Source organism: Vitis vinifera, chromosome 2, assembly GCF_030704535.1.
Source record: "Vitis vinifera cultivar Pinot Noir 40024 chromosome 2, ASM3070453v1".
NCBI classification, from domain to species: Eukaryota; Viridiplantae; Streptophyta; class Magnoliopsida; order Vitales; family Vitaceae; genus Vitis; species Vitis vinifera.
In genome coordinates, this window is record NC_081806.1 from 5,515,399 (window position 1) to 5,537,589 (window position 22,191).

At 31.5% G+C, this 22,191-nt stretch overlaps 2 protein-coding genes across 7 annotated transcripts; one reads left to right on the forward strand and one right to left on the reverse strand.

Moving 5' to 3' along the window:
• Positions 1–671: 671 nt before the first annotated feature.
• On the reverse strand, positions 672–9,965 carry LOC100245142 (uncharacterized). Of its 6 annotated transcripts, none has more exons than XM_059733760.1 (12): positions 9,804–9,965; positions 9,395–9,552; positions 8,478–8,565; positions 8,248–8,358; positions 7,497–7,613; positions 6,569–6,928; positions 4,764–5,083; positions 4,157–4,256; positions 4,018–4,077; positions 3,390–3,476; positions 2,124–2,264; positions 672–1,256 (listed from the first exon to the last, which is right to left on the reverse strand). In XM_059733760.1, the coding sequence occupies exons 2-12, from the start codon at positions 9,499–9,501 to the stop codon at positions 927–929; spliced, it is 1,821 nt and encodes a 606-aa protein (XP_059589743.1). In that variant the 5' UTR covers positions 9,502–9,552; positions 9,804–9,965; the 3' UTR covers positions 672–926. The 6 variants fall into 6 exon arrangements, with proteins under 6 accessions (XP_059589743.1, XP_059589737.1, XP_059589746.1 ...); XM_059733754.1 differs by having other exon boundaries at positions 8,478–8,577; positions 9,804–9,938; XM_059733763.1 differs by lacking the exon at positions 9,804–9,965 and having other exon boundaries at positions 672–858; positions 937–1,256; positions 9,395–9,772.
• A 6,587-nt stretch (positions 9,966–16,552) lies between these two features.
• LOC100258739 (probable aquaporin TIP-type) lies at positions 16,553–18,714 on the forward strand. Its single transcript, XM_002277868.5, has 3 exons — positions 16,553–16,734; positions 17,509–17,759; positions 18,216–18,714. The coding sequence occupies exons 1-3, from the start codon at positions 16,608–16,610 to the stop codon at positions 18,588–18,590; spliced, it is 753 nt and encodes a 250-aa protein (XP_002277904.3). The 5' UTR covers positions 16,553–16,607; the 3' UTR covers positions 18,591–18,714.
• The last annotated feature ends 3,477 nt before the right edge of the window (positions 18,715–22,191 follow it).

Genomic DNA, 22,191 nt, shown 5'->3' on the forward strand with positions numbered 1-22,191 from the left:
TTAATTGTTAGAAAGAACACAACATGGGCTAACAGGGATCGAACATATATATATATATATATATAATGTCAGCGACTTTTTCCTCTCTTCAGTGTGAAATATCACACCCCTATTGAGTATATTTCTGGCCATGGTTTCTGCAATTTCTTGTCATCCAAGACTTTATCTAGCCACTGAGTAACAAATCCGGCAACAGCCTTAGCCTACGTAGTTGATCTTTATTGTGTTCAGTCCTGAAAAGAATATGAAGATGGGATTCTTAGAGAGAAAATACCCCAAAACCCACATGAAATAATAGCTCCATTACCATATATGAAGATTGGTTGGGCATTCAAATGGAGGGCACACTGTCTCTGTTGCTGTTTCCTTGTATTTCAGCCACAGGGCCAAATATAAGTTGGGACACAAACTTAGAAGCTGTGCAGAGTCATTAGTCTAATCAGCATCACTATCTTGTGCTCACACTAGGGTACTTTCCAGGAAGCAACGCATTGTAAGAAAGGTATTTCAAGATGTTCATGTACATTAAATAACACTGGCAATAAAGACAAAACGGTTTGAAAAATAAGGGTTTTTGTCTTTGCCCTAAGGGATTGATGCCCCTCTACAAGAAACATAGGTGTCAGATTCAGTTGCCCAACAATGAACTTGAGTGTTATCTCATGCAATAATGATGTGAAGCTTATAATGAACTAAATATATCAACTAAAATTACAATGGTACTCCACAAAATACCATGAACCAATTCAGATCACAGGAGTGCAAAGTTTTATCTTACATAATGATGATCAAACAATCATTGTACATTAAGGAAGATCACATTTGAAGAATTGATGTTTGAGTTCCTGGCTGTTTCATCTGAAACAATATTCATCAATTTGTGTTAAAGAAATGCATAAACATTCTTGAGCGTTGAAAAAAGAATATTATACCCACCATGGCTTCTCTGTTAAATCCCTTGTAAACACGTAGCGGAACCTTGAATTGTAAGGTAACCATTCTATGAACTGAGATGCCTTCTTGTTGGTTTTATGGTCAATGCACTTCTGTATTGAATCATGGAGCTTCTTATCAACATTTTCAGTGACCCACTTGAGAAGATCGTCAGAGCTTATCGAGGCTTCCTTGGCGAATCTTTCGAGCACCTTTGGTAGAAACACTTTCCTTGACTTCTTCACAATTACATTTGCTTGAAGAAACTCCCTTTTTGCCACTTCCAGTTCTTCTTTAATATTTGAAGCAGTGTAGACTTTCAGCTAGGAAAAAAAAAATTGCAAGAATCAACTGTGTCTAGTATATTGGCATCAGAACCAATGCTTAGTATGGAAGCAAATTTCATGGAAAAATGTCTTACAATCAAAGTTCAATGCAAGTGTTCATATACCTTCACTAAATTATGCCCATGTGAAATGACCTAAAGCAATTCTAGTCTTGTTCAAAGGAGCAGGAACCGGCAGTCTAGGGGGGAGAAATTGAAGGGAAAAAGCTAAAGCTAAACTAGAGGTTGATGTAGAAGTATTATGTTGAATATCACATCCCCAACCACAGTATTTTCACCTTCACTCCCCATGCCCCATTGAAAATAACCTGAAGATTGCCCTTATGGTCACTGCTATTCATTTTTCCTTAAAGTTGCTTTGAGAAATCAACCCAATTTTACAGTAGACTTTCTGTTAGGGTACATTGGGACATCTCATGAAAACTGAACAAGTCCATCACATTTTAATGCATTAGTTGGTAGTGCACCATGGTGAAATTGTCAAACCAAATAATATGCAGATGAGATAATGATTGGAATCCTAAACCATACAGTAAAAAAAATAATACAACATGAAGAAATCCTTCAGATTTCAGCATGACATCCAAATGCCAATTAAGGTCCATTGCAACTTAACTGAATGTAGTTTAACCAGTAGTTCAACAACTACAAATTGAGAACAAATTAATTTAATGCCATATTCAGCTGGAATAGCACACGTATGGAAATAATTTAAGCGAAAAAACATTGGTAACTTGTACCCAAACCAACTGATAGTGAAAATACAGGAGCCTATAACCATTAACCAGTGACATTCAAGCTGCATTACTGTGTAAAAAGATGTGTAATAGAAGAAAGAAGTTACCACGGGGTCAGAAAAAGCTCCAGTACAAAGTGCAAAGCAAACAAGGGGTTGAGAACTCGGAAGACCAAATTTTGAGCTGATGAGTTGCCTTTCTTCACCAGATTTTTTCCTCATGGCCGTTGAAAGGATGGTCTCAAGCCACTATATTCAACACAAAAGAAAGAAGGGTGAGGATAAGGGACTGCAATTTCATTGGTGATAATAATAATAATAACAACATTCAGATAGTGAACCAAGCTGTATCTCATAGGTGAACTATTAAGTTAAAATCGCTGATGACTTTGGCCCATTGGTTCTAATAAACTACCACTTTCTAGTATACAGATTCTAATAAACTACCACTTTCTAGTATACAGAAAAGGAGAAGCAAACAAAGTATATTCTCCAATATTCCTATAGCTGATCAGGAAAGGGGAAAAGTACATTATAAAAAAGGAAAAAAAAATCCTTTCCATTAGGTTATGAATGTGTTAGACTAAAATACAGACTACAAGAGCTAGAATAAAGCTAAGAAAAAACCTATTTGGGGCTGACTGGCTAATAAAAGATATTGAATTAATTAGTAACCAAATCTTTGCACATTATGCTCCCTTCTAATTATGTGAGAATGAGTTTTGTTATTAGGCTTTACTTGGATCATAGAAAGTTTGAGGAAAAGCACGACAGGAAAAAATAAGGAAAAGGGGAAGGACAAAAGAATAATGGAGGAAAAAGGTTAAACAATTTTTTTCTCTCATTCTTCTTCGGTTTTATTTATCTTTTATATAGAGAGTGAAGAATTTGAAATATACAAATTTTAGACGATCTTTTATAACATTTTCTTTCCTTTGATTTTCCATGATAGAACAAATACATAGGAAAATCTTAGATTCTTCCTACATGTTTTCCTTTCACTACCATTTTAGGAGATCCAAACAAACATCAAGGTTGGGATAAAATGCACAGTTCAGTAATATTTTCAAGGTAAATGCAATGACAACCACACCAAGATCTAAACTCTAACACCAAATATGATCATCTGTTAAAATCATGACTAGATTTCTGAATTGTTTTGTCTTTTATACATGATTCAATCCATGACATGTCAGTAAAATGATAGGTGGGACAAGAAATAAACTGTAATCCAGAAATTTCAAGAAAAAGCTTTTGTTGGTAGTAACAGACATCAGCTATATAGATTTTTCTCAGGATGATTTTTAGATCCAACCAAGAAATGCCACAAATACATGTCCTATGTGTGGATGCCTGTTGAAGTAAGGTCAGTACCCGGCCAATTCGGGGTGTACGGAAGCAAAATATTGACTGCTCTATGGCATTTGCACTTACGATGTACCCTCCAATGTTGTAAGCAGCCTGTACTACACCAAAGAAACACATCAATTCTTTATTTGATTAAAAAATTAAAAGAAGAAAAATTTATCAAAAAATGCAAGAGGACTCCAGCAACTAAGGAATGCCTGTGGAACCCTTCAGCGAATAAGCCATTTTCCTTTTGAAATATGGCCTCCATCAATTTTAGATCAAAACATATGTTTTGATGATTTTTCAAATTCAAAGGATAGGACAACAAATGAAATCCACATAAGAGATTGCATTTCAAAGGAACCACGGATTATCAGTCTCCGCTGCCTGTAGCAGCGCTTGTTTGCTCCATGGCTAAGTGGGAAGGAACAATAGCATTTGAACTACTGAGAAGAATTATTCCCCCAATCCTAGAATGAATGAAGTGAAGAACATGTTTCATCAAACCACAGTAGTGGCAGAAATAGAAACAGAACCCGGTTGAGGGAAATTATATCAATGGAATTGCTTTTGAAAGAGTTTCAAAGGTTTTGTTTAATTGCAAAAGATTCTTTACAACCAAAACCGATTTTGGAAAAAAGAAGTGCACTACCTTGTGAAACAAGGCCAACCTTCTAATCGAACTGTGGGGAATTCCATATGCTAGATATGCCTGCACAAGTCCGAGGTAAAACACTTACATAGGTACAGACTGGTAGGACAAACTAATTACTAGTAAGGCAGTTCTTTACATGCATAACTAGAGAATTGTACACATTAACCCAAAATGCAGTTTGGGCATTGCTTTCCATCTGGCTGACATTCACCTTTTCCAGTTGTTCCACGAGAACTCTGAAATCATAAAAAGGAGAACGAGAAACAGTTCTAAGTCAGGACTCCTGCATAGGATACAATAGGTACAATATAAGGGAAGATCTAATGCACCATTACTTTTGTTTCAGGACAAAGAAGGGTGACCGTCCATGGTTCAACCAGTGCAACTGTCACTCTTGTGAGTGGCAGTTGCAATCTGCGCTATTAGAACACTCCCATCTACCTCAAAAAAAGAAAAGCAGAAATAATTTATGACCTTGAAAATTGAAACTGGGCTGGATTGATTAAACCATTCCATAGGGGCGATTATCTCACTGTTCATAGAACACTGACCCCTCTTTAAATGTGTTACACCAGTAGGATGGACAACAAGGCATGAAATGGAGCGGGCCTAAGTACCCAGGGATCTCTCATTATCTTCCCAGCTCAATGCCTAGATAGACTCCATAATTTCTTTTAAACAAATGGCAGACTGATTCGTACCCTCTTGTCTCATTGCACTGAACTTGGGTGACCAATACCTACCTATAGTTGTTGATGGCGTACGATGCACGAGAGAATTGACTTTTGTCTGTTGATATCCAAGATATTTCTACCACAGATTTACAAGACCATTCCCGGTCTTCTTCAATACCACGACGAGGGAGTATAACATTAGTGGATGACCTTGACAATAACGGTGATCGATTTTTCTCTGGATTCACAGATGCCGCACCACGAAGCCAGCAATATACTGCAGCCATACACCTGACCATTTCCTCGGACAATTTGCTTGGGCACTGGTAGAGATGATCTTTCAGAGTCCGCAGCATACTTCTGTCCATGGTTGGTAACTTTTCATGCACCTGACATAAACAAGTGAGATAAGAAGCTCAACCAAATAGCAATTACATGACCAACCAATAAATTGAATTAAACATAACTAGAACTAGTTATGTGCACATGCTACAAGGGTGTTTTAATGCTCCATGGAAATGAAGTCATGGGAAAATTACATTCTGTTTTAATAGCTTTTTTAAGGCAAAAATCTTTCCAGTATAGTGGAGTATTTACTAAATCCATTGTAAATATTTTAGTGGTATGCAAAATGATAACAAAGGTGACAAATGCTATCAATTCTTGAAATTCTATACTCTATCCATATTACCAATTAAACTTCATTCAAAAAGCATGGAGAAAAAACAGAGAGTCCCCATTCAAATAGTAAGAAAACAAAAGTATTTCATTGCGATTTTTGTCTACAAGATGATTCTATTTGTAGTACAAAACAGACTTAGCTCAGGTGGTATGGAAATACAACAAATTATTTTCAAATAATAAATAAAAAGCAGCGTAACTATTCTATTTCCTTTTCACTTCTAGTTCCCCTCACTGGAAAGTTTTGTATTCACAAAATAAAAAGGATCTATGTTTTTTGGTTTATTTTATGGAGCTTAACACTCGTTTATAAGCCCATCCCATTTACTTAATTGATGGGCCACCCCCCCCATAAGGTGCAGTTCCTAAGGTTTTACTAGTTGGGAACAAACTTGCCTTCCATTACACCTTCGTGCATTCAGGAACTTTAATCCAAGTCATCTCAGTATACTCCATCAAATTGGGGTGTATATTCTGATGGTGCTTGTCTCTCATGGCTTTCTGGTTCTGTTCATGATCTGAACAATTTTTCCGTTTTGTATGGTTCTGGAAGTACAACCATTTTTCTTCTGGTTTAACTTCTAAATATGTCCAGGTGTGGACTTGCTAATCAAGGTCTAATTCAAATATCTGAATCAGGCTTCCACTGACATAAGGTCTTCTTGGACAGCTAGGTTTCTTCTTTCTCCAGGGAAGCCAACAGGTCTCTAGTGCTGTAATTGTTTCATTCTTCTTTGTTCAAATGGTTCTGTTTAATAGAGTGAACCAGGACCCAACCTTCTAAACTAGTGCCCTTTATTTTGGGGAAAAAAAACACTAGTCCATGAACCATACAATGTTTCACGCATTCAACATAATTTTAGAAATGATAACTCTGAATGCATATATAAGGAGTCAACAACTTTTGTTAAACCCGATTTTTACCAGAAATAAAGATGCCATAATTATGAGAAGTACGAGGAAGATGTTATCTTTAAGCTAATAAATCATACATATAAATATGCAGCAAAAAGATGCACTTCACATGAAACAGAACTATCATATATTTAGCAAGTTGGAAAAAGAAGATAGAAATGGAATACGGCAATTTTTAGATACTGGAAGATATGATATTAAATAAAATCAAATGTAACAACCACACATGAGATTCACATTTGAAAAATGATAAAGGAGAAGTATAAAAAGTATACTACCTTATCAGTGTCTGAACAAGTCTTCTCAAAATGAATGCTGCCTTTGCTACTTAACAATGAAGCATGTTTACTCTTGGACTGCAACATTGAGGTTTTTTTTCCCTTGTCATTCATAGAAGTCAGAACTTGGAAAGGTCGCAAAGGGAACTTCTTTGAGGAGCAAAATGCACTTGAAATTATACTTGGGTGTTTCCTTGATTCATTTTTTGTATGGGCAGGAGAAGCCATGCTTGAGCTTTGCTCAGAAGGCGGTCGACTAACGCATTGTTCAAAAATGCTCCTATAGAGAGTGAGAACATGTTGTTCACGATTTGCAACCTCTTCTTCAAGTAATTCAATCTCAGCAATCAACTCCTTCGTCTGAAATGAAAAAGAGTATCAAGGATCTAATTCTACTTATCCTATTTATTGTGGGTCATGAATTAAAATAGCAAAGCTTTGGCATGTACAATCTGAATTGACAAAGTAATATGGTGAGAATACTTGGTGAGTATAAGAGCAGTATTCATATGCTTTAATAACTGATTTGTAGGAATGCAGAGACTGAACCAACCAAAACCCTTGAGAAAAAAGGTGTTCAAACCCATTTACGGATAATCCTACTTTTTCAAGCAAAGTAGTAGGAAGCCTAGGAAGAGTATCGATAGGAAACATGCAAGTGAAGATGGGTTCAGGTTACATATAACTGCTCATGCCTTCTTGCTCATGTTCTGTTCCACAAGTATTTATATTTAGGTAAGCCATCAGGAAAGGGCGGCACCCTCTTTGGCAAATGAGTAAGAAGAAGCATGAAGGTTCAAGATTTTCTACTCAATAAATATGCTATTTTCTGTCCCTAATGCTTTAAATCATAACGTAACTTTCAATCAGCAATAGTTAAATATTTAGCAAAATCTCTCTGAGAGTCGGTTCCCAGAGGCAAATTTACCTCAGCAGCAAAATGCCTATGCCCAGGTGACAATGTACTAGAAGCTCGACCCATCGCCCTCTCAAGCATAGTGCGCATGGATTTCTCTTGCTGCAAACGCAATTGCAGCTGCTCAATCTGCAAATTAATACATAATTTGCAGCAAGAATATGTTAGATTTATAAACATTGTTATATGGAAACTGAGAATTGTTTCCGATAGATTATTTAACAAGCATAGGGGTTTTAGCCATCTGGCATTGACAAGGAAATACATGCTATATTCTATAGTCAGCATGGATTACCCAAAGATTCGGACCAGACAGATTCTTAAAAACGTATATCGTTTTTGAGCATAAGGATATTTTGCTCATATTGCAGCCTCATCTATGGATATTGTTTAGAAAATATCTTCCCTCAACACTGCCATACCCAATAAGAAAAGGAACCAATTTTATATGGAACTTCATGGTGAAAAATTAAAAGGCTTTTGAAAATTTGGGATAAAAATTTGTGAACTGGGAGCATCATATTCTGAGGACAAATGTTTCAGTGGTCCTAAAAAAATGTTTTATTCATAGGAATGAAACATCTTGCAAGGAAAAAGAATTTATTATTTACGATATGTTTCCAATAAATACTAGATGTGAAGATGTGACTACAAACATGGTCAGAAACAGATCCATAGAATCCAACATCTCACTGCAAAGAAAAGCATGGATTCATGTAAATCCAGTTTAGTGAAAGAAAAGGAATTCAAATCATATGCTTACGTCTTTCTCCAAGGAGGTTCGATGGGTTGATGAAGTATTCCTCTTAATATGACCAGGGTGTTCATGAAGAGTACTTGGCGCCGCGTGAGTCCTTGTTGAAGGTGACAATTCCTGTATGGTTCAATAAAAAAAAAATCATGAATTGATCAGTAGTCCTTAGTTTACAAGCATTATCATCATACATGATTATGATAAGAATCAAATGAGAAGACTATGAAAACATTTGTTACATGAGGCCTTCTATGCGATTCCTTCAAGTCTCTCCGTGTGGAACAAGAAACTCCACCTCTTGAAACATCCAATTTTTTGTCAGATGCACTGAAAAAAAAACTGTAATCCCATTAAGAATGCTAAAAGGAGAGGCGATGCCTGATTAGCATGCTATGTGAGTGAATATAAGAAATGCTGATTTCAATATCTATGGAGAATCTAAGCAAAAAACAGAACAAGGACAAAGGGAAAATCCTATGGGGAAGACAGCAATGGATTCTTTTTCTTTCAATCAAAGACATCTTAAACTTGATTAAATTTCAATTGCTTTTCCATGGCTGCTTGTTTCAAATACACCGACTAGTTAATCACCCGTACTATTCTCCTCTCTCCCACCAACTCACATTAATCATCAGCACTCATGAGCCCTAAAATGTTCATTGATTCAAAGCACATTCATCTTCAAGATTCGACTTTCACATCCACCTATGAATGAACTTCAAAGAACTCAGACCATCTAAAAGAGGACACCTTAAGGTAGTTGATGGAAACACTATATAATCAGAAAATAAATAAACAAAAGAGCATACATAATTAGAATCATCCCTAACTTAAAGGACGAAAATGAAACCACCCAACAAGTCAATATTTTAAACTGTAGGCACCGACAAACACAAGCACATGAACAGAAATAGAAACCCAAACACCCATTTAATTACAAAGAAAAAAAATCATATCCTCCAAGCATCTCAGAATCTGATCACCCACTTTCAGTTCAACATATACATGAAAGAATAATAAATTTTCTGTGGAAAAAAAAAAAAAAAAAAAAAAACTCTTCTTCCAAACTCCCTAAAAATAGAGTTGCTCAACATTCTGATTACCCACTTTTACAGAACATACAAAAGTAAAATAAAATCAAAACGATAAATTGGACCTTTTAGAACGCCTGTGTCGAGCATGGCCATGGGAACATGCCGAGGGATCTCCACTTCCTCTCTTCCCAGCTGCTTCTTCATCCTCCTCTACATTGAAACCATCCATTATTTTTCTTACAAATATCTATAGCTGATCCCAAACCCTCACATCATTCTTCTACATAAAAAAATAAAAAAAAATTTTAAATCTTTTTATGGTAAGGAAAACTTTACTATTATAACTATTAATATTTTAGAAAACTGAAAACAATGAGTGCAAATGATAATAAACATGGGACAGAGATTGAGAGACGGGCATGGAGAGAGATGGTTCTTTAATGGGGTTGAGCTTTGAATGACTGGTTTTTTTTATTGAATAGAAGCGTGCAGATGAATTTGAATTTGAGAGAAGAATGTGAAGCCATTTACCTACACTTAACCCAAAAAAGTGGGACCAGGTTGCTGTTAGAATTAAATTCGATCACTTTTGTGTTGTTGAGAGCATTGAATAAGGGAATTTAATTTGCCTCTGCACCCTCTCTTTCTCTCTCAGAGGGAAAAAAACTGTCAAGTCTTGGAAGCAGTTACCCAATCCCTGGTGTCAGTTTGGCTGCTTGGATACTTATACTCCTTGTATGGGCTGAGATTATCCTCCTCCTGTTCAGGACATTCTATATATCATTATTCCCACTTCCTTGCCACAGCAATGTGATGAAAAATATTTTTGAAAATTATAATTTTAGTACTCAACCAACTATTTACCTCAAAAACTTGCTTTATTTTTTTTTTGGCTTTTTATTAAAAATAATTTGTTTTCAAAATTTAGATTGATTGTTTTTTTATTTCTTCATAACTTATTATAAATTTTTTACTAAATAGAAAAAATCAAAATATGTATTTTTTTTTAAATAGAAAAAATAACATATTAGTTTTTATTTACTTTTAATACTTAATATAAATAAAATAGTACAAAAACAAACCACCTAATATTTAATATTATTAAGTATTAAAGTTTTATTTAAAATTAAGTAAAAAAACAAACACCACATAATTGAATTTAAACTACAATATCCTCTTAAAAGTTTATACTCTGGTTCTATTAAAGCTTTTTTTTTTTTTAAAGAAAGGGTTATTTTTAAATGAGTTGTGAATTGAAATTGAAGCAACCCATAATTCCATAATTTTTTAAATATAATTATAACTTTTTTTATATGAAATTGCTTTCGATCTAAGTGAAAATAAAAATTACTATAAAAAGTTACGACCCTATTTGAAAATTATTCTTAAAAACGGTTTAGGATATAAAATAATTTTCTAACTCAGAAAACCGTTGTTAAAAAAATTATTTTATAAACATATTATAAGCGTTTTCAATTGTTTTTTTTTTTTTTTTATAAAATATTTTAGTAATAATTAAAAATATAGATAATATTTTGAAATTTTTGCATCGTACATAAAATGCATACACGGTGGTACCTTTACGAAGCATAAGTCAAGAAAATAAATTTGCCCTGGTTGTGTACTTTAATGGCCCTAAGGGCCACTTTGAACCCAAACTCTGCAATAAATTTTAAAAATATCAACCATGGACCACTAGCATGTACTAACTCTAAGTGATAACTGATAAGCTCTTTTAACAAATATACTCGAACACATGTGAAAAAGCACTTATTAAATTTTAAAAATATCAGTCTAATCCAAGCCTAAATCATGGACCACCCTCGCATCTTAGCTAAGCATGGGCTAAAGCCTTTAGCTTTAAAAGTAATTCATTTTGGACATATTCATCAGGAAAATTGTGGAGATGAATGAATTTTGGAGTTGTGATGAGGCTTTTGCATCATATTAGCTATGAGTAGCTCATCAGAGCTTGTTGACAATTTCTGGCTATGATCAACACACCCCTGAAAAGTCTACAAGTTGTAGCTTTGCTAGGCATGATGCATTTATCCTCGCTTAATTGGGGTCATCTCTGAGTTTGTCTAGTTGGGATTTTGAGAATCCAATTTTTTTTTTTTTTATTATTATTTTTATGCCTGTTTGGGAATACTTTTGATTTTACATTTATATATAAGATAGCAAGATTAGAACCTATCATAGAAATATTTGGTATGAAAATAAGTTTGCGAATATAATTCATCTTTCATTCATAATTTATATGAAATAATAATGATAATAATATTAATAATAATATATCATAAGTTTCAATATAATATTTTAATGAGCCAATCTTTACCGAAAAATGCGACAAATCACAACATACCATATGTATAAAATTGATTTCATTGCTTTGTACCTCACCCTGTCCCATTCATTTGTACTTTAATGTAATTCTTTTATATTTTTGGTTATTTATTTGCACTTGATTATATATATATATATATATTTTATTATTTATTTTTATCTTGATCACTCTTATTCATACCCTCATCTAAGGTCTAGATTTTAGATTATTTTTTCAATGGTCAAAATTACAAATTGAGTATATATCAAATCGATGCCTTGATATTTTCTAATATTAATATAGTTATTGGAGCTACAACAATGCTAAGTTTAATAATAAGTAGCTCAAATAATAGTGATTGAATGTCATAAAAAAACTTAGTATATTTTCACAAAGCATCAATTAATTTTTAGATGATGTGATTAAAACTCAATTCAATAATTGGTGTCGTAGAAGGTTTAGCAGTTTTAGCATACCCTCATTAAACTGGATTGTTGAGGTGGAATAATATCGTTCTTAAACAATGATTATTATAAAAGGTTTAATATATTCACTAAACATCAATTGATTTTAGATGTCAACAACTAAATCCAATTAAAATTTTGAAATATATCAATAAGTATAAAAAATTTCATTTGTATAAAAAACAAAATAATATGTTGGACAACAAAAAAATAAAAAACAATTTTATCTTTTTAAAAACATAAAATATGGTATTTATATATATATATATTTTAGCTATTTTCAATTGTTTTGACTGGTTTTTTGAAAATTGTTTAAAAAAATAATTACATAAATATGAAAAAATATTAAATATAAAATACTACACATAAAATTTATTTTTAAAAATAAAAAAACATTTAAAAATATTTTAAGTACTCAAACCGACATATTTTACAAAACATCATCAAACAATTTTAAAAAAATTGTTTTTTAGATTAGTTTTTAAAAATAGTTATAAGATTTTAGCTTCAAATAAAGCATTTGAAGTGTTTTAAAACTACAAAATACAATAGGGTTCTTAGCTGTTGGTGTGATACCTTGTAATGTAGAATCAAAACGTTGCATTCCACATTAGACATGCTTATAAGCAAAGTTTTGGGATTTTTTTGTCTTTTTGATGATGATTATGATAGTGACAGAAAAGGATTAGACTCTGCCCTTGTTAAGAAAACATGGGATGGAGTGGCCTGTAGCTTGGATTTCATTTTCTCATTAAAGCTGTCAATTCAATACTCCCATTGAAGTCTGGTTTAGATGCTTCTGCCTGCCTTCTAAAATGCCCTCTACTAGAGGGTGGGTGGGTATGCTTCACACCATGTGATTGATCTATTACACCTGCCATTTGCTTTTCTTATTCAAAACTATAACATTAATTAATTTTGGAAAATATCTTTTTACAAAAAATACTAAAAAGAAAAATACTTTATGAGCAAGCTTTCCTATTTTTTTTTTGGAAACTTTTAGGTCACCGGGTGATAAGATTGAGGTTGTTGGATGGAGATATAAATATATGTACAAATGTTACAAAAAAAAATTGAAATAATAAGTCGAAAGTTGGGTATACAAAGTAATGAAACTAAGTTATATATATATCACGTTGTGATTGGTCTTGCTTTTCCATAAGTATCGATTTAGTGGTGTAGAAGGATCCTTATTATTTATCTTAGTTGGAAACTTGAGTTAAAGTTTCAAAGGATGATACAAGGATTATAAATTTTTTATTAAATATGAAATATCCTTTCTCATAAATAACAACAAATTCTTAATAAAAAATAATATCATTTCATGGGTTAATTTCACTCATACTTTATAAGGTTTAGTGTAATAACCATCATTATTTTCAAATTTTATTGGTGAACATTTCTAAAGATTTATTCCATTTATAAAATATATTTTTGGAGAAATTTTAGGTAAGTGTATTGAATAATTCTTTAAAAATAAATTTTATTTTATTTTATAAATAAATTCACAGGTGAAATATATTTATAGGGTGCTAACCCACGAAATCAAAAACCAATAATGGCTTAATGCATAATGTAATTGCACTAAATCTCCACAGGTGTGAATGAAATTAGCCAATCAATTTTTTTTCTTTAATTTTATATTAATATTTTTAAAATTATAAGTTAAATTAATAAAATTAATCGAACAAATATAAAGTTATTTTTTGACACAAAGTTATACATATATATGTTCAAGCACACAAACAAACATAATATCTAACATTAAAATATCAATTAGAAACTTTTAAGTGTAAAAAACCACGCATGGATACACAGTTTTATTGAGTTTTATTTTATTGGATGTGTTTACTTCTTACGATCTTATATCGTTAATACCTATATTCATTTTTTGCATTCTCAATGTAACACTCCTTCCATATTTCTAAGTGAATTTCTCAGAACCTTTATCAAAATTTATATGATGTGAATTTTTAACATTTGCTTTAATAAAAAAGTTCTTTTGAAAAAATATCTTGAAAGGTTTGAGAAATTGAGGTGCAAATTTTGATAATGGTTGTATTTTTAGAAGTGTTTTAGAATCCATATTTAAATATAAATAAATATATCTATTTATACTTAAAAAATCTTAGGAGTTAATCATGCAGAGTTTTCCAATTTTAAAACATTAAAAAATGTAATTTTTGTGTTAAAACAAAGAAGGAAATATAAAAACTTGAAACGGACATTTGAATATCAAATGCGGCGTTTGAATGTCATTGAAGAGCGTTTTAACACCCTTTAGGCCATTTAAATGCTCATCCTTAATCAACTCTATGGTTGCGCGATTTTTCAAGCTTTTTTTTATCCATAATTTTTAACTTAATTTTTTTATATATATAAGTCATTCAAAAAATTTTACTAATTAAATGCATACTTTCTTTGAATTTGATAAAAACCGATCTCAATTCAATTTTGATAAAATTCAAAGTAGTGTTATTGATTCAACCTATGAAAGTAAGTACATCATAATTTACTAACCTACTACATCATCAATATAAAAATAATTTATTGAATTTAAAATTATTTTTTACATTTTATTTTCATTAATTACTTCAAATTTTTACTTTTGCTTTCCTTAAGAAAAACAAATTTCTTATATACAATTTTATTATGAAAAATAGTAAAAAAAAAAAATCAAATATAATTCAACTTAGTTAAAAGTTTACATATTTTCAAATTATTTAATTTTTATATTAAAAGTTAAAATAAATTAAATAAATTAAAAATAGTAGATAAAAATAATTTATTTATTTATTTTTATACTTTCCTTCTTTATGTAATTTTTGAAGCAATGCAAAGGGAAGTATGTTTTCTAACTACCATTCCAAAAACGGACAAAAACAAAAACAAGGCACGAACTCCAAAGGGCCTACACTAGACCGCCCTAATCATCGTGGTATTACATGATTGGTTGTCTTTGAAGTCGTCAACGGAACACAAATTTTTAAACCGAAATTTAATAAAATAATTCACACAACTACCTTTTATGTGATGGATAATTACATTTTCTTTCACAAATCTTTTGAAAAGTAGGTAATTTCCCTCCATTTCCTCATGTTGGACTCTTTATGTCTTCGTTCTAAATGTATCAAAAAGGAAAAATAATTTAAAGCAACATACATGGCCCACCCATTAACAATCCATCATCATGAGTCCACTTTTAAGTTTATTGGGTCCTTGCATCATCATCATGCTCACTACTGCAACAATAAATAAATAAATAGATGAAAGTACTGACGTAGATGATATTTTGTAAAACCATTAAAGGTATACCTATCGAGTATTTAATAAATTAATTTAATAATTAAAAATGACTTAATAATTTAATTTAAATTTTAAATAATCAAATAAATTAAACATACTTGATAAAATAATTTTAATTAATAAATAAAAAAATAATTTATTTTAAAGTTCATATTTTTATCTTTATTTACTTTAATTACCTTTATAATCCCTTTTGTTATTCAAGACTATTACTTCACTTTATTTGCCTCAATTATAATTTATGAAAATAAATATGTATGTTGAATGGTTTTGAATAAGTTATAAGTTAATTTTATCAATTAACTTTAATACTCAAAGTAAAAATAAGGTAATAAGTTTTAAGTCAACAATTATATTCTAATTTAAAATCAGTTTAAGTCATTAAGTGATAAGTATTATGTTTTACCAAATACCCCCTTAATTTTGAAAATTTTGAGGAAAAAAATAAAAATAAAATTTAAATTAATAAATTAATTTTCTATGATATTTCATATTTATTTCATTTATTTTAATTTTTATATAAAAATCTGGTAATTTGAAAATATATAAGTTTTTAATTATATTTATGTATTATTTCACAATAAAATCAAAAATAAAAATTTTATTTAGGCATTAATTTGATAAGACATGTAACATCTAATTTAAACTTTTGATGTATATAAATTTCCAATCACTAAATAAAAAAAGAAAAAAAAAACTTTATCAAAAAGAAATTAAACCTAAGTACAAAAAAAAAAAAAAACAAAAAACAAAAAAACAAAAACAAAATTATTATAAAAATAGAAAAAAAAAAAACCAAAGCTATTTTCAGGGTACAATTATTTTTGTTAGTTGTGAATGGACCAATCTCAATCAATTTATCCAATATATTCTTTAAGGTTAAGGACATCACATTCCATCATCTTGAAATGAATGAACCTTCTTTAATAATATACCATTGTAATGTGCTTATCTCGACAAGGCCTCCAAACTGTTGTCCCCTTCTCCATAAATTACTAGTTAAGTTAGTTGTCATTATGCCCATAATGCTTATTAATATAACAAAAGTCGGTTAGTCGACGGCCAATCATACCACACCAGCATATCGATCGGGCCATGGTCGGTGCCGGCTATGGCCTAGCTTGGTAAGCACTATGCCCATGAGCCCTATTATATAAACCATGCACCGTGGAAAGTGTAAATGTGCCATTCCTTCTTCCTTTATAGCTTCATCGTCTTTGTCAAGGGAAGTGACCAAAAATGGTGAAGCTTGCCTTTGGTAGCTTTGGTGACTCTTTCAGTGTCGGGTCGCTCAAGGCCTATCTGTCCGAGTTTAATGCTACTCTTCTTTTTGTGTTTGCTGGGGTTGGATCCGCAATTGCTTATGGTAAGTGTTGTTGATGATTGTTTGATTTATAATCTCTTTGGTGATGATGTTGAAGGAGGTTAAAAATATTTTTAGGAAATCAAAGAATTATTTAAAATAATTAATTTTAATTGAAATAGTCTAAAATATTTCTAATATACATATACCGTAACAATTCGCATTGAATTGTGTAGATATTATCCGTTATGTATCCAAAGCGATTCTAACAGTTTTAAAACGCATTTACAATGTTAAAAAAAAGTTCATACTTATATAATACCATGAACTTTCTATTTATCTGATATGAGATGTTACAAATACTTTTTGACATCCTATATAAAAAATGAGAGAGAGTTTCTAATCTTATATAAGCGTGAACTCTTCTTAATTTTATAAACAAGTTTTAAAGTTGTGAGAGTCATTTTGGATCCAAAATAAACAATATTCATATAATTGGATGCAAGTTATTATAAATGGTATTAGAACCGATTTCCGACCTCTATATAAAGATTTGTTTGACCTATAAAGAATATTTGTTTGTTTGACCTCGTAATCCTATAAAACATGAGTGTATTGTATTTGTGTAAAGGGTGTTTGTAATATCCTATATTAAAAAGAAAATGTGAAATTCTACCATCACTATTTTAATGGACTCTAAATTATACTACCGGCCTGCTATAACTAAATAAAATAATAATGTTTTAAAAACATTATCATGCAAATATTTTTAATTGATATCATAACTTGAAATTCATTTGATTGGAAAAACTAGACTCTATTTTTTCACATGTGTAGGTAAACTGACATCAGATGCAGCATTGGATCCACCTGGCCTGGTGGCAGTGGCCATCGCGCATGCTTTTGCTCTGTTTGTGGGGGTCTCCATCGCTGCCAACATCTCAGGCGGTCATTTGAACCCAGCTGTCACCTTTGGATTGGCCATCGGAGGCCACATTACCATCCTAACTGGCATCTTCTACGTGATAGCTCAGTGTCTTGGCTCCATTGTTGCTTGCCTTCTCCTTAAATTTGCCACTAATGGGGAGGTAAGTACGGTTCTTCAAAATTTTTATCCATATAAATATTTAAGAGCACATTAGTTGATCATAAAATTTCTCTGGTTAATAATATAAATTTTATGGTTAAGGTCTGTTTAATACTTATTTCTAAAAACAATATTTTATTTTTTTTAAAACAAAACATCAAAATTTTTTTTTTGTTTTTTATTTTTTAAAAGGTATTTTTAAACTTATTCTTTGATAATTGTTTTAAAAAATAATTATATAAATATGTATAATGATTAAAAATAAAATATTATGTATAAAAATTACTTTTAAAGTATATTTAAAATTTTTAAATAAAATTTTATTTTATAAAATATTATAAAATATTTTTAGAAAACTATTATTAAAAATTGTTTTTCATAGTTTTTTTAAAAACACTTGCCAAACAGTACCTAATTTTTTTTTCTTTACTTGTCTGTGATTGTATTTGTTTGATAGAGCATACCGACTCATGGTGTTGCCGCCGGGATGAACGCGATTGAGGGCGTAGTGATGGAAATTGTTATAACCTTTGCACTGGTCTACACTGTCTACGCCACCGCTGCCGACCCCAAGAAGGGCTCACTCGGAATAATCGCACCCATTGCAATAGGGTTCATAGTGGGTGCCAATATTTTGGCCGCCGGTCCATTCAGCGGCGGTTCAATGAACCCGGCTCGATCATTCGGTCCAGCAGTGGTCAGCGGCGATTTCTCAGAGAATTGGATATATTGGGTGGGGCCACTTGTGGGAGGAGGACTGGCTGGATTGGTGTACGGGAACATTTTCATTGAATGTTATGCCTCAGTGCCCACCTCCGATGAATATGCTTAAAGGCTACTTTTGAACATTGGTGGTCAAAGCAAAACATTATGTTTTGACTAAGGTGGTTTCATATGTATTTCAGTAAAATCGATCGAACCATCAATGTATTGGTAAATGCTAATATTTTCATCATTATTAAATGTATGTTTCTTTGTGTTTCGGTTGGGCTTTGCACTTATTTGTCAAAAAACTTTCCCTTACCATTCATTGGTGGAAAAAAGAGAGGTAAAATTAAAATTTTCTTATTTTCAATTGGTAAAGTTCCAAGTTGCCTTGACTAACTTGATAAGCCTTTCAAAAAAATTAAAAAAATAAAATTGAATATTTTATCATTTTATTATGTGTTTATATCTAGATTCTCGGATAAAAGAAGATTTTCATGTGGATGGTTAGAGTTGTGAGATATTCCAATTTAAGGGGAAAATAGAAGGGATTGAGAAGTGAGAAAGATTTGAGAAAAATGTCAATAAATTATGGAGAGCAAATCCCTTAGGAGACAAAATTGTTAGCCCTTAAAATGGTGACCATGGAGGCCTCTTTATAGAGATTTTTGGATACGAATGAATTTGATGTTGTAGTATGAACTAACAAAACAATATCAAATGTTCATGGATCACTAAGATGGTGTCATGTGTATATGAACCAATAATATATTGACACTTGTGCATATAAGTGAGTGATTAGAGAAATATGTAGTGATAGGCACACAAGTCTTGTTTAGTGGTCTTCTTCCTCTTAATTTGATCAAAATAATCGTAGTAGTATTTGAGCCAATTTTGTTGTGGTAGCTTCTAATTTTAGCCACCAAATACTAGCCCTCAAGTCATCCCATGTACTTGATGCAAGGGCAAACACCAAGCATACGAGTATTGTGCTACCTAACATCTTCAAGGGAAGCATAGGTGATACATACCCAATGCAATGATACTAAGTTCAAGCAACTCCACTCATGAATAAAGATAAAGACTACTACTTGAAAGTGCCCCTTAATGATGTGAGAGGTGTTAGCGAAGCCAACAAGTGAAAATGAGGATATGATCTCTCATCACCTACCTTAGCATGTTGGAGATGACCCCTCCTTTCATCCATGGTATTAAGGGGATGCTCCACCTTGAGATAGGTAGGAGATTTCCCTTGATGTTCTCTATAAGTAAGAATATAACAAGAAATAGCTATAGAGGTTAAGGTTTCGAAAAGCTCATATGAAAATAAAGTAACATATATGACCTTTAAAGGCTTTATATATTGAGAGAATCCAATAATATTAGGAACAAACCACATTCATACTAAGTAGGTAGAGATGGGTGAAAGAATTGTAAATATCTAATAGAGTGAGGGGCTCTTGGTTCAAGATATGGATACAGGAAGTAAAGAAACATGAGATTGATATTTCAAGGTTTAACAATTGTATATGGTTTTTATCCTTTATAATTAATGACTTTCTCTCATTAGTGAATGTAAATATGATTGGTCAAATCATATTAAAACCTTATGTATCTTTGTGTGCATATTACTTTATCTTTATGATCTTACACTAACATATTGATAATGAAGCTTCTACTTGGACACCAACTAGAACAAATTGATATGCTTCTATAAAAAATTCATTTGCTATTGTTTCTTTAGTAGAGACTTACACTTTCAAGTAGACCTTAAAGCATCCATGTTAGATAGATACTATGCTAACCAAGCTCTTAGATCTTAGGTAGAATGACAATTGGTAGTTAGTTCCTCCTCTAATGCTAATATAATCAGTTGTAATTTTTTTAAGTTGAAATATAAACTTGATAGTTCCATTGCTAGTCATAAAGTTCAATTACTCGTCAAAGAATTCAATCAAATACATGACTAGGACTATTTTGAGACGTTTACTCTTATAATGAAGGTTGCCACTATTTGTGTGGTTCTTACCTTAGCTCTTACTAGTGGCTAGTTAGTTCTTGTTAACTGGTGACCTTGAGGAGCATGTCTATGTGATACAACCTCCTAGCTTTAAGGATGCTTGGTACCTTTATCACGTTTCCAAATTTAAAAAGACCCTTTGTGGTGTCATATAAACGCGTATGCTTGGTTTAGTAAGCTTAACCATGCTTCATCATAGTGGGCTTTATTTATTCTAAGGTTGATAATTCTATATTTGTGTTTCCAAATTTCTTCAACTATGAACATAAACCTTGTCTATGTGGATGATATGTTGGTAATAGGTGTCCCTCAACGTATTTTGACATTTCTTAGCCCCCTAATTGCTACTTTTAGTCTTTATGATCTCAATCCTATCAATTATTTTCTTGAAGTTGAAGTCTCCAATATCCCACATCAACTTCATTTGAATCAAGCTAAGCATATTCCTTATTTGGTTTTCAAAACTATGATGCTTGGAGTGTTTTTACTAGAAGTGTTTTCTTCTACAACACTTTTGTGAAAAACACTTTTATGAGAATCTAGAAAAGTGATTCTACTAATGTTTTTGATAATATATCACACAAATACAAAAACACTTTTAGTAATAATAAATTACTAAAAAAGACATTTATTGTAAAAAGAAAATATTATAATAAATCAAAAACTTTTACTACAAAAAAATATATAAGCATTTATATTGCTAAAAAAACTAAAAAAAATGATTTTTATGAAAGAGAAGTGAAAGATGAAGAGGAGAGTGAGAAGTAAATAGAGGATAGTGGAAAATAGTATTTTAGAAACATATGAAAATTTTTAAAGTGTTTTTCTAAATTTTCAAAAGTACTTTTCAAAATATTGCCATAATACTTTTTTTTTTTTTTTTTATACTTTAAAAACAGTTTTAAGTGTTTAGAGTTATAAACACTTTTAAAAAGTACTACCAAATGAGCTCTTGATGTCAAGGCTACTTGTACTCTTAGTACTATAGGCAAGCCCCTGTGTAAGTTTGATGACACATTGTTGGATGATCTTACTTTGAACCAAAGCACTATTAGTGCTTTTTTAGTGGGTGACTACGACAAAACCTAAGCTTTGCTTTGTTGTTAAGAAGGCACGCCCATTTATGCAACACCCCATTATGGCTCATTGGCGACCGGTTAAGGGAATTCTTTAATACTTGCATGATTATCTTTCTCATGGTCCTCTTTACTTATGTTCCTTTCTATCTTTATCTACCTATATTCACATTGATTAAGCTTTCAACCTTGATGATTGTCACAAAATTCATGGTTTTTGTATCTTTCTTTATGATAATATGGTTTCTTAATTGTCATTGAAGGAAAAAGTTGTATCAAATGCAACTAGGTCCATGATTTGTTTGCCATAACAAAAATCATTGCATGCATCATTTTAGAAGTTATAATCAAATTTAGTAAATTTTAATCATGACTTTTTTTATGGAAATAATAAAAATGATGGATGTTATTCCTTGTCTATCTATTTATATTATAAAAATTAGAATTGCAACGTAAACGGGTTGATTGAATTGATGGGTAACTCAAACAATCAACTCGAGTCTAACCTAATTTAATGTTGAACCCTAGGCACTTAGTTCAAGTTTAATATAACCTTATTTTTCTAAATTCATATTAAGCATGAGTTGATCAGGTTAAGTTTAGGTTAGTCAAATTGCATAATTTAAAATTTA

Coding starts and splice junctions, on each gene's coding strand:
- LOC100245142 (XM_059733754.1), bottom strand. CDS start 9,501: ATGGATGGTTTCAATGTAGAGGAGGATGAAGAAGCAGCTGGGAAGAGA. Junction 3,477..4,017: donor GGTTGGCCTTGTTTCACAAG/GTAGTGCACTTC, acceptor GGTGTAGTACAG/GCTGCTTACAACATTGGAGG. Junction 1,257..2,123: donor GAGCTTTTTCTGACCCCGTG/GTAACTTCTTTC, acceptor TTTTTTTCCTAG/CTGAAAGTCTACACTGCTTC.
- LOC100258739 (XM_002277868.5), top strand. CDS start 16,608: ATGGTGAAGCTTGCCTTTGGTAGCTTTGGTGACTCTTTCAGTGTCGGG. Junction 16,735..17,508: donor TGGATCCGCAATTGCTTATG/GTAAGTGTTGTT, acceptor TCACATGTGTAG/GTAAACTGACATCAGATGCA. Junction 17,760..18,215: donor AATTTGCCACTAATGGGGAG/GTAAGTACGGTT, acceptor TTTGTTTGATAG/AGCATACCGACTCATGGTGT.